At 43.8% G+C, this 20,771-nt stretch overlaps 1 protein-coding gene across 6 annotated transcripts in view; it reads right to left on the reverse strand.

Annotated features, from left to right (window-relative positions):
• Positions 1-337: 337 nt before the first annotated feature.
• SLC4A8 (solute carrier family 4 member 8) overlaps positions 338-20,771 on the reverse strand; it is a 73,251-nt gene continuing 52,817 nt past the window's right edge. For 4 of the 6 annotated variants that reach the window (XM_027593336.2, XM_027593338.2, XM_027593337.2 and 1 more), the window contains 6 exons: positions 19,131-19,199; positions 17,320-17,493; positions 14,308-14,445; positions 9,130-9,221; positions 7,459-7,554; positions 338-5,777 (listed from right to left, as the gene is read on the reverse strand). In XM_027593336.2, coding sequence (XP_027449137.1) covers positions 5,630-5,777; positions 7,459-7,554; positions 9,130-9,221; positions 14,308-14,445; positions 17,320-17,493; positions 19,131-19,199 — 717 coding nt within the window. In that variant the 3' untranslated portion in view covers positions 338-5,629. Of the gene's footprint in view, positions 6,065-7,458; positions 7,555-9,129; positions 9,222-14,307; positions 14,446-17,319; positions 17,494-19,130; positions 19,200-20,771 lie in introns of all 6 variants that reach the window. The other 2 variants (XM_027593334.2, XM_027593335.2) reach the window with 2 other exon arrangements.

A 20,771-nucleotide genomic window follows, 5' to 3' on the forward strand; every position in this document is an offset into this window, starting at 1 on the left:
TTCTAGGAACTCCGTGAGGCTTGCTGCTGCCTCTCCGTGCCCCTGCCTCTCCCCCCTCACCGGCCTCCCCACTCTTACCCCATTGCCTCCCTCTTCCCCTTTTCTCCAAGCTTCCAACAGATGGATTTAGGAAGAAGATAAATAGGGCACCTCTCTCTCTCCCCAAAACCCAAAACACTCCTGAGTGACAGCAATTTTTAAAATCTGGATTTTTTTTTTAAAGGGAGGAATAACTTTTAAACAAATTTTATTTATCTTTAAGTAATCTCTACATCCAGCGTGGGGCTTGAACTCATGACCCCGAGATTAAGAGTCACACGCTCTCCCAACCAAGCCAGCCAGGTGCCCCTGAAATCTGGATTTCTAGGCAGCAGAGAGTCCTTCAATATTAGCAGTTGCTCTCAACAGTCTGGTTGTTATCTCCAAAATGGGCTGTCTTTTCCTGCTGACTTGTCCGCCCACCCAAACAGACGTCTAGGCAGTCCCTTTCTTCGCCAAGGACTGTGCAGAGTCTGCACCAGGAGGGTACACAGGCCCCTGTCAAGGCACGCCCAGCAGGCAGCCCGTCCTTTCTCCCAACTGTCTTCAGGACTCTCTTCTTTCACGCTCCGACACCGGTCCGCATCGGCCCGGCCCCTCGGTTCAGGCTCAAAAAAATACCACAGGTGTGAAGAGTTTACACAGACTTTATTTTCCCCCCATTGAGCACAGGAAGGCCTGGGCAGAGGTGCCGCGGTCGCCTGCCCTGGTTCACAGACGCAGACCGTGGGCGGGACTCGGGGGCAAGGGACAGGGTCCCGTTCCTACCACAGATTGCTACGGGATTATCACAACACGTTTGTTCTCGGCTCTATTTACACCGTGGAGTGTGGAGAGGGTACATTTCTTACACTAAAAATATAGATTCTGGAATCTCTAAAACAAAAATATCTCTATCTCTACATGAGACCTACTAGAAAGAAGAACATAGAAAACCAGGGGAAATATACCAGCACCTCAAGCTGTCCCCTTCTGTGGGAAGGGTGTTCTGCTCTCCACCTGACGCCATTAGCTCCGGGCAGCCATATCTAACCAATCACACAGACAGACACGGATACACATGAGGGAGGCTTATCATCTTGGAGGAGTGAATATGGGAGACAGGAGTGGGGAAGATTTTGGCCTCTTTTGCAAAAGGAGTAATCGCACATTCAGTTTGGTACTTCAGTTTCCAACATTGTTGCCTGTGTGAGAACCTGCCTGCTGGAGTCATTCACGAACCCGCTAAGAGAAGCCTAAGCTCTGCTGATGTCTGAGGGGCTTGGAAGAGTGCTGGCGGGGCGGGGGGGGGGGGGTGTCTCTCTCTCTCAGGAAATATTAATGCCATCAGCTAGAAGAAGAAGTTCTGTGTTCTCCAATGCTGAAAGTAGGTTAGGTTTAATACAAAGGCTATTCCTTTTCTTTTCAGAAGGATCAGAAACCATTCCATTCCCTTTTGAGCACAGAACCTCCTAAAGGAATTATGCCTATGGATGAATCATTCTACTTTCTGACTTTTCCTGTTGAAGAGATCCACATAACGCTCCTTTCCTCTTCTCATGCTTCAAGCAGTGATATGGTTCCTTCACACCTCTTTTGGTTATGAAAATTAGCCTCCTTTCCAGTAAAGAAGTGTTAACTGAGTCAAATGCCCATTCTCTACAATTAAGGTACGAGAACAAGGGCACCAAGAATCAAAAAGAATAGGTTTGGTAGAAAAACCACTCTGGTTTGCTTTTGGGGTGTCTTTTCTTGTTTACCCTGAAATATGGCTGAGCTTGAGGGTTTGAGAATCCTTAGTCCCTCACACCAGGTAAGGAAAATAATCATAAAATCCCCTTTCCGAGGAGCCCCAGAACCATCCAACCTCCTGACCTCTGTCACCACCCCCGACTGGTGGTGGCCTTGAGGACCCCTGACCGAGAATGTCAGCCCTCCGAGGAGAACTTGAAAGACCAGGCAGAAAGGAGAAGAAAGGCTGCCAGAGAAAGTTGAGTCAGTAAAAGGGGCGGAACTTGGAGGATGCCTCATTTGGCTGGTCAGGGCCCGCAGGAAGGATTTATACGTCATGGAGGCCTGACAGCTGCAACCAAAAGAAAGTCAGGAAGGCTGAGAACATGCAGTGCAGGGCTCCTGAATGTCCTGCCAGGATGTGGCTCGGGAACCTGAGAAGTCCGAGGAAAATGCAGTGACAAACTAGAAAGACTGCTTAGAAGTCCTAGGAGGAGGTGCTAACACTCTTGCAGAAGAAGAAATTTAGAGAGGCTGATATAGTAGCAGAGAGAACAGAGTGGATGGGACTTCTGATGCTAGTTAAAAGGAAAGCCAAGGGCCCTGGGGTCACACCTTCTCCTATGCTTCAGGAAAACATAGAGACTCAGAACATAGACAGTGAAGTTGATAGAGAAGATGCAGGGAGAACAGCTGATTTCTCCACTGAGACGGAAGTCCAGAGAGCTGAGTAAGTAGAAAATTAAGTAAAACTGGGAATTGTCTTTTCTGGATGACCAGAAAGCACAGATTCCTAAAATCAGAGACTTCTTGAAGGTCACCATTGTCATAGCCTGAGATGTCAACCCCGCCTGAGACTTAGCATTTACCAGACTTTTATCAAACATTTATGACTAGTTTAAAAGCCAGTTACATCCCAGACAAAGAGAAAGAGCAGCTATTCATGCCACCTTTTGGAATAAACGGTTCACTACCTCTCTATCCCAAAGGCAAATTTATATGACTAAGGAGGTGAGGACAGGAGCTGTATGTGTAAAGACCGGATCTCCTGATGACCCCATCATCAGAAGTTGGAAATCATAAATAGTCACAAAGAGCTAGCCTGTGTTCTATGCAACCGAACAGATTTGGCAAGTTCACGGCATATTGCTGGTCTTCCCCTTCTCTCTAGACCAACCCTTCCCCTCAAAGTCATAAGCTAGGACCACTCCTCAACACCCGTTCTTACCACTAGAACCAAGATTTCACCTACCATCACTTTCTTAACCCCCTGGCCTCCCTCCCTTCCTACCTCAACACGACCAGCCCATCAGGGCACTGGCCTGCCAATACTCAAACCATTCCTGAAATCTCCCTTGTCATAAAAGAGGTGGACTGCCTCTCTGGCCCAAGCAAACTACCTGCCTTGCTTTCTACCCCTAAGTCAGTTTCTCCTTAACGTTGAGTTTAAACACCTTTCCTATAGACTAATCTGCCTGTGTTTGTCGTCAAGCTATTCTATCAGAGAACTCTGAGGAACCCTAGATAGGAGAATGATCATATTTTTTTATGTGCCCCCCCCCAGCTTAGGTACATAGAGCTATTTAATAGCAGCAAGGACATCTTATGGGCACACCACTTGCATTTGCCGATGAACATACATGAACACACACACATACTCACCTCCACTCCCATTTCCCTACCCCAAACACTGCCCAGCTTGCCTCTGCCACCATGGCCACCAGCCACAGACATAAGTGAGGAAGCATTCGGGTAGGACTGGGGCTGGGCGTTTGGTGGGAGTTGGGAAAAGAGAGACAATAAGAGTAGGGAATGGTTTCTACCACTGAGATGCAGCAGAAATGAGGCTGGCTATTGCTTGAGAAAGATGTAATGGCCTAAAAGGATAGGCACAGGCTTCCAAAGTAACTAATGTTCCTAAGGCACAGGAACCTGGGAGGGTCTGGCTCCGGAAGGACTGGAGATACACACATGGTCCTGTGACTGCCCTGCACACAGTTAACGAAGACAGGTTTTCTGCTCTCGAGAGGCCTAGCGTATACAAGGCATCGTGAGACATCGACCATTAGGAGAGAGGTTTTTCTGAGTGGTAGTGTCACCTAACTTGTTGTATGAAAGGCTTTCCCCCACCACATTCCTTACAGCTGTGCTGAGGCTCAGGGAACAGGAGAAGCAGTCACCAACCTGCCCCCACAGGGGTGGCAGGAAAAGACAGGAGGGGCAGGAGGGAGGGGGAAAGTGGGAGTGCTCTCAGGGAACAAGGAAGAGGAAGAAAGAGGCAAGCCCAAGGAAGCAGCCAGAGAGAGAAAGGGGCAAGTCAGCAGGAGAGCTCTTCCTATTGACAGGTTGCCTTTTGATTTTTCTCCATTAGGTAGGTAAATGGGTACAATCATTATATTTCTCCCAAAGTGATAAAAGGTGAAGCTTTGGCTCGCAGAGATTTTAATGCCCATATGGTTCAAAGATGTATGCCTGGATGCATATAATGGGAAGCCAAGGCTGTCCCTAAAACGGCCTTGGGAGCAGAAATCCGACAAACCAGGAACAATACCCACAATTCAAAGGGATATGGTTTTGACGTTTGAAAGCAGCGTGGCGCCCAGCCCACAGGCAGTGGTATGGCCACGCATAGCTGCCTGTTTATAGCCGGCATCCGTTCTGAGTGGTTGGCGTCCATCCTGTACCAGTTGTTCAATAGTCTGAAAATCATCTGTGTATTAAAATAGGTGTGGTTCTGGGGATGGGGAAATGTTCAAGAAATGCAGGGTTCTTTCAATTTCAAAGGTCCTCAGAGTAAGACTAGACTACACGGATATATTTTAAGAGTCCAAGGAATGCGAAATTCAATAAAGTTTTGTCACCAACTCTTCACCTATAAAAGGAGAGCAACCCGTGGGAACATCCCACTGTACAAAGGTTTTCCGGGACGGAAAACGGATGTGATCCAATTCCCTGGGTACTGACACACTTGTCACGTTCTGTTCACAAAAGAAGGGAAGACCTAGACACACTGGAGCCCAAATCCTTGATACTCATCACAACGGAGAAGAGAAGAGAAAAACTATAAATACAGTTTTCAACCAAATACCAAAATTGATTTCACCACTTACAGTTCATTTCCCAGTGTGGCTTTTTACATCTGAGAGCCAAAACATTTGTCAACCAAAAGAAACTCATGATGATGGAGAAACCACATGGCTGAAGGTGGTTTTGGTCCATTGAGTTGATGATGGTTCGCTACTAAGGCAGCTAAGGAGACATTACGTAAGCACTTGGATCTCTCCTGGAGTGGAATCAGAATGTATCCTCAAGAGACAGCAGCAAAACATGGATGTTTCCACAACATGGCCGATAAAAACACCTTATCTCCCTTTCTACTCACAAACAACTATTATCAAACCTTTCCCAGATGTCTAGAAAGCAGATACTATGACAAATCTTCGGGCCAGGAAGCCCTTCCTGGTGTCTAAACCAACTCCTTCTGTAGCAACTGAAGTTCATTCTCTTAGCCCATCCTCAGTGAAACCAAGAGAAGCTGCTCATCCTCACTTATCATTACTGATTTTCCCCCGAGCTTTTTCCTGTCTGAGCTACACAACTCCAGGGTCCCTCGTGGCCCTGTCATCATCCAAGGTTCTTGCCAAGTTATGCAGGCTGCTATGCTAGCGAGCGATACAGACGCGCCTGGGGCAGAGGCATCTTCTGGCCGCGGTGGTGGGCCCTGCCAATGCCCAGGTCCCTGACCTCCTAGTGGCAGACCCTCCTGACAGCCTCTGGGTCTGATCAGCCTCCCCCAGAGGAGGCATCAAACCAAGGCCTGCCTCGGCGCCTGCAGGTTCTCCGGGACTGGAGAGTCTTCCCTTTTCTCTCTGCTCTCCTCCTACTCCCCCGCCCCATCCTTTAGGAAGAGGGAGCTCACTGAAGGAATCGTCGGTGGCAGAATGGATCCATATGGCTCTGTACGCCAGCAGAGAGTTTCAGAGAAAATGTCTGGAAGATGGGAAGCTGGGTCTTCACGGGTGGCAGTTCTGAAGAGAGAGAGAAAAGAAGAAGAGAAGTACCAACACGAGGTGGTCTTCTGCTTCCACGTGCACATCTGGTGACTGGCTGCTGGTATGGGGATGGCTGGCTGCCCTCCAATGCACAGCACGGATAACTGAATGCTTCGGCATGGCTTTGACATGACCGTGGACAGGGCCAGACTTGGTCTTGCTTTTTCTCTGAGAGACTCAACATCCTCTCTGTAACCAGAACTTCCCTGAGGCACCTCACGGCCCAAATCTTCCTTCCCAGCAAAGACTTTTAGTTGAAGAGACTGAATAAAAGTGTTACAATTAGACAAAAAGGGAACACATGATTCATTCCTGCTTTTAACACAATACTTTGAAGATGTCACCACAATTTGGATCTGGCTATATTTTAAGTTCATTTACAAGTAGACTAGTTCTCGACTAAAAATAACCATGTGCGTTATACATTTCGACAGCTGCCTGGATTTTCCTCTGAAGGAAACAAGATTCTTTATTTCACTCACATTCAGCACAGACTTATTTTAACCCATTCGATGAAGAAAGAGCCTACCAATACCACCCACCGGTGGCTGCGACTTTTCAAAGAACTTAGTACTTCAGCTTCTCCTCAGAACATTCTTGTAAGTGAGGCAGATAGTCATTGTCATCCCCATTTTACTGCTGAATAAACTGAGTCCCAGAAACAACAGCCTGCCAGGTTATACACGGAGTGATGCCTAGACCAGGTCCCCTAAACCCCTAAATCCTGGCCTACTGCTTTTATTTTTTCCTTAACTAGAAAAGTTGCCTTTCATACAGACCTAAGATTTTGCCTTTAGTTAACTGACTTCTTAAATTAAAATGGTGTTTGGACTAAATTATTCAAGTGATTTGGGACATAGCCTCCCTCAGTGAAGGCAAAGATGCCTCAAGTCCTTCCATTTTCTTCAGTAAGCTGATGAAAATTGATCTGTCTACTGGCAAATGATATACAGAATTTCGTTTCCCAAATAAGAAAACTGTGATAATATTTCAAAATCTTTTCTTGGCAATAATTCTCATTATGGAATGAGTTAAATGTCTGTATCAATACTATCGACACTCTCTGCACATTTTAGCCACTTTCCAGTTTGTGCAGTTACAGTAACCAGGGAGATTTTGAAATGAGAACTTTGAATGGTTATTTTTTTCTTTCTTTTCTTTTTCTTTTTTTTGAGTGAGAGAGAGCACATGCACGAGTTGGGAGAGGGGCAAAGGGAGAGGGAGAGAGAGAATCTTAAACAGGCTCTCCGCCCAGTGCAGAGCCCGACCTCATGACCCTGAGATCATGACCTGAGCTGAAACCGAGAGTCGGACACTTTAACCGACTGAGCCACCCAGGCGCCCCTGAAATGGGAACTTTTAGAAAGAGGATTAAGGTGACTAAATAAATAAAGTAAATTTACATCCCCAAATAATCCCCTCCTCACTTCGGGGCTGTGTAAATGGGCAGCTCCAAAGAGCACATCTGTTCAAATAGTGAGAAAACATGTTTCCTTTTCTTAGGCTTCTAGCAAGTCCTGTGGGGTTAGCAGCAGTCCCAGAAGTGATATTTTTTAGACAATTCAATTTTGCAACTAAGATATATTTCACTTTCAACATAATTGTTATTTTTAAAAGCCAGAAATAAATAAAAACCAACAATTATAGTTCTCTTTACCTCTTTTCCTTTGTATTTCCAGAGTTCATACTGAGAGCTTTCCAGACTGTAGTTTTAGGCATTTCGTCAGATATATTAATCTCAGAGGGGTCACATCTGAAATCAATGTTTGGGACAGTAAATGTAGGACATACAAATATAAGACATATCTCAGTCTGTCACGATTACCACGCCACCGGATGGGAGAGAGTAGATCTGACGGAGCTCAGCTGACAGCTCTCAGCAGCACCAGGAGCCAGGTGGTTGGAATGTAGAGGGGCAAGGTGGCCCACTCGGTGCCGCTGAGGACTGGGCTAGGGTGCCAAGTGGAGGGCAGCTCTGCCCCCACAATCATGCCCTCCTTCAAAGGGCCCCTCTGGGGGTGCTGAGGACAACTTCAGTAGCTACCACCTACTGAATGTTCGCTGGTGCCAGGCTCGCCAGGTGCCCGGCATGGTCCTAATAAGCATTCCTCATACGCTTTCTCTCTTACGTGGCCTAAAGTTTTCCATTTGTAGTTTACAAAGGATTCTTACAATCTATGATCTTAACTATCCGATCAGAAATTATTCACATCCTCATTTTGAAAGCACAGGAACCAAAGCTCCCGGAGCTAAGTGATCATCCAAGGTCAAACGTCAGTAAGTGGAGAGTCAAGGCCTTGAATCCAGCCCTTGGTCTCCCAGCACCCTGGAGGACTGGGAAATTTTCTACAGACTGGACAGCAGTCTCATTTTAAAAGGCCAGAAGAGGAGGCAGCATCCCAGTAGAGAGGGAACATTGCTCCTACTTTGCTGCCAGAGAATTCAAAGTCTATGGCGACTTCCTTCACAACTTGTAGAAAGCTTATTAAGGTCCAAAGATTCCGTTTCTTTGGGGTCAGTCACACACAAAAAGTCAAACTCATAGGAACAGACAGTAGAATGGTGGTTACCAGAGGCTGGGGAGTGGAGGAAAAGGGAAGATGTGGATCAAAGGGTACAAACTTGTAGTTATAAGATGATCACTGACAGAAATAAGGAATTTGGGAGACCCCAGGTTAGTTCTCCCTTGGCTCCTAGGACCCCAGATGCCATGAGTCACACCGGAGGGGCTGCCTTTGCCCCTCACCGAAGGCTGGCCAAACATGTGAATTTCACGCCCCGCCCCCCCCCCCCCCCGCAAGCTGAGAACTCTCTGGAAACAAAAGCCATATCCTATTCATCTCTGGAAAATGGCAAGAGAAAGGAGAGGGAGCAGTGACCTGAAGAATACAAAGACTAGGGTTTGACTCTTAAACTTGCTGCTTAGCAGTGTTGTGACCTTGGGCAAATTACCCCAAACCCTCCAAGCCTCAGTTTCCTCATTGTACAAACATGGATAACGAGGCTTACATCAGAGAATTGTTGTAAAGATTAAAGGAGAATACGTAAGTCAAGCTTCTAGCACATTCCTAACACGGAGAAGGTGCTCAGTACATGGGCTCCCTTACCTCTGTTCTGGTGACTCCCAGCACCTGGTGTGATGCCTGGCACATAGCAGGTGCTCAGGAAACCATGAAAGGAACAGCTACTTTCCCAGGTTGGCGCTGGGAGGCTGAACTTTAGCTCTTTATACCAGCAACTGCATGTGTGACCACCCCCATCACAACGCCACGTGTTTACAGAATAACCAAAACAGTGATCTCCCTGGTGTTTGGGGAGTTTTTTTTACCTGAAACTGCTGTTCTTTCCAGGACTACTTAGTAACTTCCTGCTCTCTAAGGGGAATTTGTCTCCCCCCATTTCTAACATTTTCTCAGCCTCCTGCAAGAGAAGAAGACATTATTCTATCTTAGACCAAGTAAGACCATGAGTCTACACCACCCATATTTCTCTCACCACAATTTCTACCTAATTTCTCTCACATTTATTTTGAAAGAGTATACTTATGTTCTTTCATAGATTTGGCTCATCACCAAAAAAGACACAACCAGATCTTTGTACCTATGGAATAGTATTTTTTTAAAAGAAGAAAGAAAATGAATCTGAATAAGCCTCTAGAGCCAGCTACCAAGTTATTAGAAATATAGGGGACAGAAGAACATGCTGTTAAATGACACCAAGGGACACAGTAAAATCTAAATGGTGGAAAATCCTACAGGTCACAAACCTAGTTTCTTCAACAAAAAGAAAAAAAAAGATACAAAGGGCCCCCTAAAGAGATTGAGGAAACATATCAACCATTGTAATATATAGGTCTTATCTGGATCCTGATTCAAATAGATTGTTAAAAAAACAATACGGCAATTGGGGAAATATGAATACTGACTGTTCTTTCTACCTTTGGGTATGTTTGAATATTCCATAACAAAATGTTTTTTTAAAAAAATAATCCCATCAATTTAAAGAAAACCATTACAGAGGAAAAAATATGTACAAAGATGTTTAAAGTAGTATGATTAGTAGTAAGTCCTAAAACAACTATAAATTTTAACAAAGGAAGAAAGTTTAAAATAATTATGAGAAAAAATTATAGAATATTATGCAGTCATTAAAATAATAAATATGATTGTTGTTTATATAGACATATAGAAACATGAAAGTGTCTTATGAAATCAAGTTGAGGGGGAAAATAAAAAAAAATTACCTTCCCCCCAAATAAACAATTATTACAGTTACATGAAAACTATGTTAAGGACTTAGGGGCGCCTGGGTGGCTCAGTGGTTAAGCATCTGCCTTCGGCTCAGATCATGGTCCCAGGGTCCTGGGATCAAGCCCCGCATCGGGCTCCCTGCTCAGCGGGAAGCCTGCTTCTCCCTCTCCCACTCCCCCTCTTGTGGGGGGGAGCTGTGTTCCCTCTCTCGCTGTGTCTCTCTCTGTCAAATAAATAAAATCTTTAAAAAAAGAAAAAAGAAAAATAATAAAAAGAAAAGAAAAGAAAACTATGTTAAGAACTTACAGAGAACATAAAGTAATGAACATAAATATTGGATGCTGATATGAAATTTTGGGGTGAAGTCTTCATCATTTTTCTTTCATTTAGTTTTCAAAATGACTTTATGAAGTAAAACATGTATTAACAAATACGTGTTTACTTTAGACATTTTGGAAAATAAGGAGTATAATGTTTACTGCCCACCCCAAAATTAACATCCAAAAGAGATGCTTTGATTCTCCTCCCAAAACTGCTTAATAAACAGCACAACCACTCATCCAACTGTTCACTCCAAAAATCTAAGACTTGTCCTTGATTCTTCTCTTTCACCCATGCTCACTACACGTTAGCAAAACCTGTCAGCTCTCTCTTCAAAGGCAGTCCCCAACCCAGCTGCTTCAGCACCTCTCCCTTAGCCTCACCACCTTCACCTCTTGCCTGAGCCATTGCCACAGACTTCTAGCTAGTCTCCCGCTACCTCTCTTCCCTCCAGGCTCTTTGGTTTTCTCATGTTCTTTAACCACACCAAGCTCATTCCTGCTTCAGAACCTTTGCATTTGCTGTCCCCCTGGCCTGGAATGTTCCTACTCCCAGATATTCTCACAACTTGCCCTCACTTTATTCAGATTTCAGATGAGATGTCTCCTTACAGTCATCCCTGATCACCCTAAATAAAGTAACTCCCTCACTCATGTTCTTCTTCAAACATATCACTACCTAAAATTTTATATAAATCAGTAAATAAACGTATGTATGTATGTATCTATGTATGTATGTATGTACGTAAAGGCATACCTCAGAGATATTATGGGTTTGGTTCCAGACTACTACAATAAAGCAAGTCAAATGAATTTTTTGGCTTCCCAGTGCATATAAAAGTTATGTTTATACTATACTGTAGTCTATTTGGTGTCTAAAAACAACGTACATGCCTTAATTAAAACATACTTTATTGCTAGAAAATGCTAATCATCACCTGAGCCTTCAATGAATCATAAACTCTAATCACAAATCAGCATAACAAATATAATAATAATGAAAAAGCTCGAAATATTGCAAGAATTGCCAAAGGATGACACAGAGACACAAAGCAAGCAGTTGCTGCTGGGAAAAGGGTGCTGACAGATTCACTTGACACAAGGGTGCCACAAATCTTCACTTTGTAAAGAACATAATATTTATGAGGTGCAATAAAGTGAAGCACAATAAAATGAGGTATGCCTCTGTGTGTCCACGCGTGTACACGCACGTGTATATATAATTTTTAAATTTTGTTTATAGAGTTTTGGGACACTTGAAAGCTTCACATCTTATGTAGTGATTTCTATCAATCTTTTTTTTTAAGATTTTATTTATTAGAGAGAGAGAGGGCATGAGAGTGGGGAGGGTCAGAGGGAGAAGCAGACTCCCCGCCGAGCATGGAGCCCGATGTGGGACTTGATCCCGAGACTCCAGGATCATGACCCGAGCCGAAGGCGGTTGTCTAACCAGCTGAGCCACCCAGGCGCCCCTCTACCAATCTTCTATTTAAAGTTTTCCTCCATTGCTTCTGTGCTTATAATTGTTAAAATTCATTTAATAATAGAAAACAGACACATGTAATAGACTTGGGAGCCCAAAAATATGCCCAAGCATATATGGTCAACTGATATTTGACAAGGGAGCCAAGAATATTCAGTGGAGAAAGGATAGTCTCTTCAATAAATGTCGCTGGGGAAACTGGGTATTCATGAGCAAAAGAATGAAAGTGGATCTCCATCTTACACCATTCACAAAAATCACCCCAAAACGTTATTAAAGATTTAAATGTAAAACCTGAAACACTAAAACTCCTAGAAGAAAATAGAGGGAAAAAGTCCTTTGACATTGTTCTTGGCAATGATTTTGTGGATATGACACCAAAAGCACAGGCAACAAAAGCAAAAATAAACAAGTGGACCAATATCAAACTAAAAAGCTTCTGTGCAGCAAAAGAAATGAGCAACAAAATGAAAAGGGAAACCATGGAATGGGAGGAAACATCTGCAAACCACGTTTCTGGTAAGGAGTTAATATCCAAAATATACAAGGGATCCATAGAACTCAATGGCAATAATAATAATAGTAATAATAATAATAATAATAATAATAATAATCCAATTTAAAAATAGCCATTTTTCCAAAGAAGATATACAAAAGGCCGGAAAGTACATGAAAAGGTGTTCCACATCACTAATAATAAGTGAAATTAAAAAAAAACCCACAATGATATAACACCCCACACCTGTCAGAGTGGCTATTACCAAAAAGAGAAGAGGTAAGTACTGGCGAGGATGTGGAGAAAGGGGAACCCTCTTGTACTGTTGGTAGGAATGCAAGCTGGTGCAGCCACCCTGGAAAACAGCATGGAGGCTCCTCAAAAAGTTAAAAATAGAACTACTGTAAGATCCAGCATTTGCACTACTGGGTATATATCTAACGGAAATGAAATTACTACCTCAAAGAGATCTCTATATCCCCATGCTCATTGCAGCATTAATTACAACAGCCAAGACATGGAAACAACCTAAGTTGTTTAGGTTGGATCCATTAGTGGATGGATGGACAAAGAAAAGGTAATATATATTGTGTATATATATATACACAATTGAATATCATTCGGCCATAAAAAAGAAAGAAATCCAAGGCGCCTGGGTGGCTCAGTCATTAAGCGTCTGCCTTCGGCTCAGGTCATGATCCCAGGGTCCGGGGATCGAGCCCCACATCGGGCTCCCTGCTCTGTGGGGAAGCCTGCTTCTCCCTCTCCCACTCCCCCTGCTTGTGTTCCCTCTCTCGCTGTGTCTCTCTGTCAGATAAATAAATAAAATCTCAAAAAAAAAAAAAAAAGAAGGAAATCCTGCCATTTGCAGCAACATGAATGAAACTTGAGGGCATTATGCTAAGTGAAATAAGTCAGACAGAGAAAGACAAATACTATATGATCTCACTTATTTGTGGAACCTGAAAAAAAAACTGAAGTCACAGAAACAGAGAACAGATGCGGTTGCTGGGGGTGGGGGAAATGGGTGAAGGTGGTCAAAGGGTACAAGCTTCCAGTTATAAGATGCATAAGTCCTGGGGATGGAATGCACAGCATGGTGACCAGAGGTAACAATGCTGTACTGTATATTTGAAAGTTGCTGAGGGAGTAATTTTAAAAGTTCTCACCACAAAAAAAAGGGACTATGTGAGGTGATGAATGTGTTAACAAACCCTATTGTGGTGATCATTTCACAATAGATACATACAGTGAATCATCATGTTGTACACAGTGTTATATGTCAATTATATCTCAGTAGAGCTGGGAAAGAAATAATACAAGATTTTAAAAATTCAAGATATTAGAGGAAAATGTCATTTAAAATGCATTTCAAAGGACACTATTTCAGGCACTAACTGTATTTGGAAACACTTTCTGGCTCATTCATTTCTTGGTCTGATATTTTCATCTGTTACACATCCATTCTTGGCATGTATAGACCATTGATTGAGGATCCATTGTGTGGACAGCAGATGCCAAGTGCTGAGGGAAATGAGGAAAGACAGAAAGTCCTATGCAAGTTATCTGTGCACGGTGCCAACCACGACACCATCTGCAATTAGGTACATAACAAATAATAGGTTTTGTATAGTTGTCAAATTAGGACTTTTGGGAGAACACGAACCATGAGATCTGATAATAAGAGCAGAATCTATGTTCATATTCTAAGTATGAACCTGGTGAGGAGACTGGAGACAAACGAAGGGGAAGAAAACTGATTATTGGGACCAAAAATAAAGGACAGATAAGGACAAGAATCCTTCATCCATTCTCGGCAAGAACATCTTTGGCGTAATCTTCCCAGCTCCTAAATAAACCCTTGGGATTCCAGACATGCTGCCTTCTCATGTGGCCCTTCCTTTGTTCTGTAATTTGAGGCTGCCCCGAAGTGTACAGTTGGTGCAAGAGCCATGACCTCTTCCTCCTTGGCCTTCTTTTTGGCATCATCCAACTTCTTCTTTTTACTTTCAGGCATGAGATCATCTAACCAGCTCAGCTCTCGTTTAGAGAAACAGAGATCCATGACTTTCCTGACGAAGACCAATGCCAAAACCTGAAGAAAAATAAAGAAAGGGAATTAAAGGAGTTCATTTCCTTCCTGGAGTTAAACACTACGGCATTTCAAGGAAAAGCAAACTCATAGTAATCATAATAGTTGCCTATTATGGAGTGCCCTCTTTGTACCAGATACTAAGGCGAGTGTTTTCTATGTAGTATTTTATTTAACTATCATCATAACAACCCTACAACTTAGAGAGCACCCAATTTAATGTCCTCATTGAAAAGAGACACCCCTCATCCTCAGAGGGCCTGAAGAGTTGCCTTTTCCTGTGGTGGGACCTGCAGGAAGGGCTGCAGGGCAGTCCTGGGGGAGAGAGCATTTGCCAGAACACAGCTATGGCTGACGCCAGCCACGCCCAGCCCACGCATGCCTCACCATGGCAGGAAGGGACTCTGAAGGACCGTCACAATTCCCTCTGATCCTTTGCCTTGACATTTCCCCACAAAATCCTTGCTTCATGCCTGCATCATGAATCGCTAGTGTTTTGTGTCTCTGCCCTCAGGACTGGCCTGACATTCCTTTTGCAAATGAGGAAACCGAGGCCCAGGGAGAGAAAGTAACTTGCCTAAAATCCGACAGCTAATTTCCTCAACTGTCCATAGGACAGGGTGCCTCAACTGCTCCTCCACCTTTTTCCCATAAAAGGCCATTTTTGCCAAAGGGGAATTAATAATAACCCAGAATGACCGGCCTGGAGTGACTGGTGTTCACCAGCTACATCAGGTGGCTGGACAGGAATGAGGCAAATCAGGCTTCTTACGTTCAACCACGTTTCTCCCTTGTGTCCACAACTACTCTCTCAATGAAGCCAACATCAATAGTATCCCTTCCAAGGGGTTGTCAGGCATTTGCTGTTTCTTTAACCAAACAGTCAACCCCCGAATATAACATCCCAATGCAGAAACCTACATGAACTCTGACAAAATTGAGAGACCCATCAGGAGGTACATATGTAGGAGACAAGGGGAGAAGAACCCCCCCAACCCCCGTTTTCCTCACCCTTGAATATTCTCCCAGTAAGAGTTCAGAAGTCCCCAAACAAGCACCAAACATTACCCCTATTGCCTTTTCTCTCTAGAGGCCCACCCTTTGGGTCATTTTCAAACAGCCCACAGAATGCTCCGCAGCCTCATGGCCCAGGGTAAGCCAGAGAGGGGAAGGTAACAAGAGGAAATGAGACCGTGAGGACGTCAGGTGGCAAGGATTTCATCCTCACCCTAGTGGCAGGAAACGGCTTGCCGTCTGTGGTACCACACACAGTTCAGCTTCCCTAGTCCCTTTTCCAAAGCCTCTGCTTCAGTTCGAGAGGAGGTAAGGCTGTCCCAATCACTTCTCAGTGCTGGGCCAACTTCTTCCTAAATTCCAGTGGCTTAAAACAGTGCATTTCCACCACTTCAGGCACTTCTGATTGCAATGAATTCTAAACTGGAACTATGTTGCTCTGAAGTAACAGGCAAATTATCGAATTATTGCAAACATGAAGAACCCTCTCCATGTGAGAGTGATGAGAGACAGAGAAGAGAAGAGAAAGGGAGGAACGGAGGAAGACAGACTGATGGACCTGAAAGTAAAGATGGCAAGCTGCCTCACACGTGCATCCACACCTCAAGGTCCCAAAATAATGCTGCTCCTGCAAAAGCCAACCAGAAAACTCGCCACCAATAAGGGATTAATATCCAGAATAGATAGAGAACTCCTAGAACAACAACAAAAAAACAATCTGATTAAAAAATGGGCAAAGGACTTGAATAGACTTGTCTCCAAAGAAGATATACAAGTAGTCAATAAGCACATGAAAGGGTGACATGAAACGGTGCCTGGGTGGCTCAGTCGTTAAGCTGCCTTCAGCTCAGGTCATGATCCTGGAGTCCTGGAATCAAGCCCCGCATCGGGCTCCCTGCTCCGCGGGAAGCCTGCTTCTCCCTCTCCCACTCCCCCTGCTTGTGTTCCCTCTCTCGCTGTGTTTCTGTCAAATAAATAAATAAAATCTTAAAAAAAAAAAGCACATGAAAAGGGGCTCAACCTCACTAGTCATTAGGGAAATGCAAATCGAAACCACAATGAGATAGCACTTCACACACATTAGGATGGCTGATATCCAAAAAACAAAACTAAAACCCCCAAAGCAGAAAGTAAGTGTTGGCAAAGATGTGGACCAACTGGAACCCCATGTACTTATAAAATCGTGCAGCCGTTCCTCAAAAAATTAAAAATGGAATCACCATATGATCCAGGAATCCACTTTTAGGTATATACCACAAAGAACTGAAAGTGGGAACACAAACAGATATTTGTACAATTCACATTTATAGCAGCATTATTCACAATAGCGAAAAAGTGGGAGCAATCCAAGTGTCTATCAATGAATGTACAGATAACCAAAAGGTGGTATATATATATATATATACACACACACAAATATACACACATATACACACACACACACAGAGGAATATTATTCAGCCTTTCACAAGGAAATTCTGACACATGTTACAACATGGAAGAACCCCTTGAAGACATTATGCTAATAAGTAAAATAAGCCAGATATAAAAACACAAATACTTTATGATTCCAGTCACATGAGGTACCTAAAGTAGTCAAGTTCATGGAGACCGAAAGTAGAATAGTGGTTGCTAGGGGTGGGGGGGGAGGGGGAATGGGGAGTCATTGTTTAATGGGTACAGAGTTTCAGTTTTGCAAGATAAAATAGTTCTGGAAATGTATGGTGGCAATAGTTGTACCACAACGTAAATGTACTTAATGCCACTGAACTGTACCCTTACAAATGGTTAAGATGATATGTTTCCTGTTGTGTATATTTCATCACGATTTTTTAAAATAAATAATAACGTTGTTAAACTCACCATCATTGGAAAGACAATGGCAGCTGGAGATGCCTTAATGACCCAGAGCAGGACCAGGCAGGTGAGCTGGATGAGGGTGAAGAGGTGCACTTTGCGCAGGGGCACGTGTCGAAGGTAGATAAAATCTGGCTGGTGCTTTGCAGGCATCCCAAAGAGCTTCAGACGGTCAAAGAACTGAAAGGAGGGAACTGGCATTTATTTTCAGGAGGTTTCTTTGAGTCAGAAGCCTTGTGAGGCCCATTCATGTCTCTTATATCACCTGCTTTGAAAGGTTACCTACCACCGGACAAAAATGGAAACTGAGTCTCAGAGAGTATAGGTAATTTGGCTGAGGGTGGGATGTGACAGAGTCAAAATTTAAATCCATCTCTTTTTTAAAGATTTTATTTATTTGAGAGAGAGAAAAACAGAGACAGAGAGAGCGAGCACAAGCAGAGGGAAGTGACAGGCAGAGGGAGAGGGAGAAGCAGGCTTCCCGCGGAGCAGGGAGCCCGATGCGGGGCTCAATCCCAGGGCTCTGGGATCACGACCTGAGCCGAAGGCAGACACTTAACCAACTGAGCCACCGAGGTGCTCCTCTTTTCTTTTCTTTTTTTTTTTTTTTAAGTAATCTCTATACCTAGCACGGGGGTTGAATTCACAACTCTGAGACCAAGAGTCACATGCTCTATAATACTGAGCAAGCCAGGTGTCCCTAAATCCATCTTTTCTAATTCTAGGTTAAAATTTCTTTCTTCTATCCCACACTGGATCCTGACAGATCTTTCTCAGGGAGTGTTGAAAATAAAATAAGCCAGTTCCATCTTTCTGCTTATTATCAAAACCAAATGTCTTACTTGTTCTTTGAGGAGTTTGAAGGTTTTCATTGATTATTTATAATAAAAAGATAAAAAAACCTTCGTAACATTCTGGATATAGAACATATGACCATCCTTATATTATAAAAAGGAAAACAGGGGCACCTGCATGGCTCAGCCAGTGAAGCGTCTGCCTTCCGCTCAGGTCATGATCCCCGGGTCCTAGAATGGAGCCCCATGTCAGGATTCCTGCTCAGCAAGAAGTCTGCTTCTCCCTCTCCCTCTGCCTCTCCTCTACATTTGTGCTCTCTCTCTCTTTCACTCCCTCTCTCTCTCAGATAAAGAAATAAAAACCTCTATAAATAAATAAATTAATTAAATTAAAAATGAATAAAAAGGAAAACAGAGACCCAGAGGGATTCAATAACCTGCCCAAGGTCACATTAAAACTCAGTGGGTAAGAATTACCGTTGGACATTCCATAAAAACAAAGAGGAACCAGCCACCAATAGAAGAAACTAAGTTATCGAATCTTCTGGGGTGCCCACGTTATCTGTGACCAGCTCCTGACTTTCTACGTTCAAATGACTCAGAGGAATGAGCTGACAGATGGGCAAAGACAGAGCATGACAGGATGTGGTACCCGCTTACCTGGAGCAGCCCCCACTGCTACCAGTCCCGTCTCCCTCGCTCACACTGCAGCCCTGGCCCGACAACTAGCGCCATCCATGCGTGGAAGCCTAATATCTGTCTGTTAAATAGCTAACGAATGACTGGCACCATGAATGACATCAAGCCAGGCCATCCTGAAAGTCTCTGTACCCTTATGCCAGCTTGACTGTCCAAATGACTTGCCCAATGCCCAAAGAAACGTCTAAAACAGCTTTAACTGGCAAGCCTAGGAAAGGGGTTCTCAGGAACGGGTTTGTGTGTCCCTGGGAGAGCCCTCCCTCCCCAGTCAGGATGGATGAGCTCGCAGTGCGAAGCCGTTGCCCTAGCTGAACCACGCAATACCTGAATTCCTTGTAGTGAGGAAACTCCCATGTAGAGGAAAACTCCATAGAGTACTGGCATTGGGATAAACTGAAGACAAAAGGGCAAAAAGACCAGAAATTAAACTAGGTATCATAAACTTTTAAATCTCCAAGAAGGAAACAAAGTTCCCAAACCACTGCATAAACATTGCATTAGTTTCTGCTACCTTTGCATGATTTAGAAGGAGAAGCAAAATCAGAAGCTGACAATGATAAAAAAAAAAAATCATTTTGTTCTGAGATGAAATGATTACACATAAGAGTAATCCAGTCCTGGTTAAATCATAGGCCTCACATTTTACCCCTACCTGGCTCTTCCACCTCCGTGGGGATGGGCAGACACACACACACACACACACACACACACACACACACACACACACACACACACTTCCCTCTTTTACAGAACTGATAACTTTTAAAACTAATTACATAATCAATCATCTCAGGGATTTGGCATGTTTTAACATGGACTAAAAAGTTTACTTTCTGCTAACCAGAGACTTAGAGGCAGGAATAGGGAGGTATCAGAGAGGGAATGATTTGGGGAGAAATATCAACATCATTAACTGCCCTTGAATATACATACACACCTATCACATTTCATCAGTAATCTGCAGGGCAACTCGATGAGGTAGGGAAATGAGGCCTTTGGAATGAAGGCAAGGGAAGTCTTACAGCTAAAGACTAAACTTGACTTGCTTTTATTCTGAAGCTAAAGAACATTCCCAAACATAATTCCTCTCAGAACTAGAAAAATCCCCACTGGATTTTATGCTGTTTCAACTGTAGCGTGAGTAGACATCTTAGTTTGGTGTTAACCTTGCTCGTAGAACTACAGAATGGCTTCCTGAAAGAAGCCTTCTGAGCCAGTTCTAGGAAGGCCCGGTGATTGCCCACAGGCCATGCCTTTGTGGTTACCTTCCTGGACGAGCAGCAACCTTTGGGCTCCTCCAAATGGCAGCTAGACCAGAGGTGGGAGTGGGGACCAGGCTGGGGACAGAGAGTAGAAGGGGGGGAGGGGGCATGAGGAGAGGTGGACTGGGTGGAAAGTAAGGGGCCAGGAAGATGGTTTCAAATCTTTTACCATTTCTCTCAACTGTCACCCTTAAATAGCACTCACAATGCAAGCTGGGGTGGTTGAAGATTCACCAAAAGAAGGAGAAAGGAGGCAAGGGAGCCAAGTAATGGGGCTTGGCGATACAGCCATAGAGCTTTCCTTTTCACCCCATTTTTCCCAGATGCAAACCTTACACCTACAAAACCAAATATCTTTTTCTCACATTCAAGGTATCTTCCATCTTTCCAAAAATCCTCTTTTAACCCCACATCTCACACCAGCCACTGCCCATTTTCTGTTCCATTTCACAGAAAAATCTCTTGAAAGAGCTGTCTGCTCACGATCTCTTTTACTTCTCACCTCCTATTTGCTCTTCACTTCCCTGTAATTCAACTTCAGCCCTATCGTTCCATGGAATCTGTTCTTGTTGAGTCCCGTTAGGCCCCCATGTTGCCAAATCCAATGGGTTGGTTTAGTCTTTATCTTTCTAGACAGATTCTAACCAATCCCTCTTTCTGAAAACATTCCCCTCACGTGGCTTTCCTGATACCACACCCTCCT

This window comes from Zalophus californianus, chromosome 9 (assembly GCF_009762305.2).
Source record: "Zalophus californianus isolate mZalCal1 chromosome 9, mZalCal1.pri.v2, whole genome shotgun sequence".
In the NCBI taxonomy this organism is placed as follows: Eukaryota; Metazoa; Chordata; class Mammalia; order Carnivora; family Otariidae; genus Zalophus; species Zalophus californianus.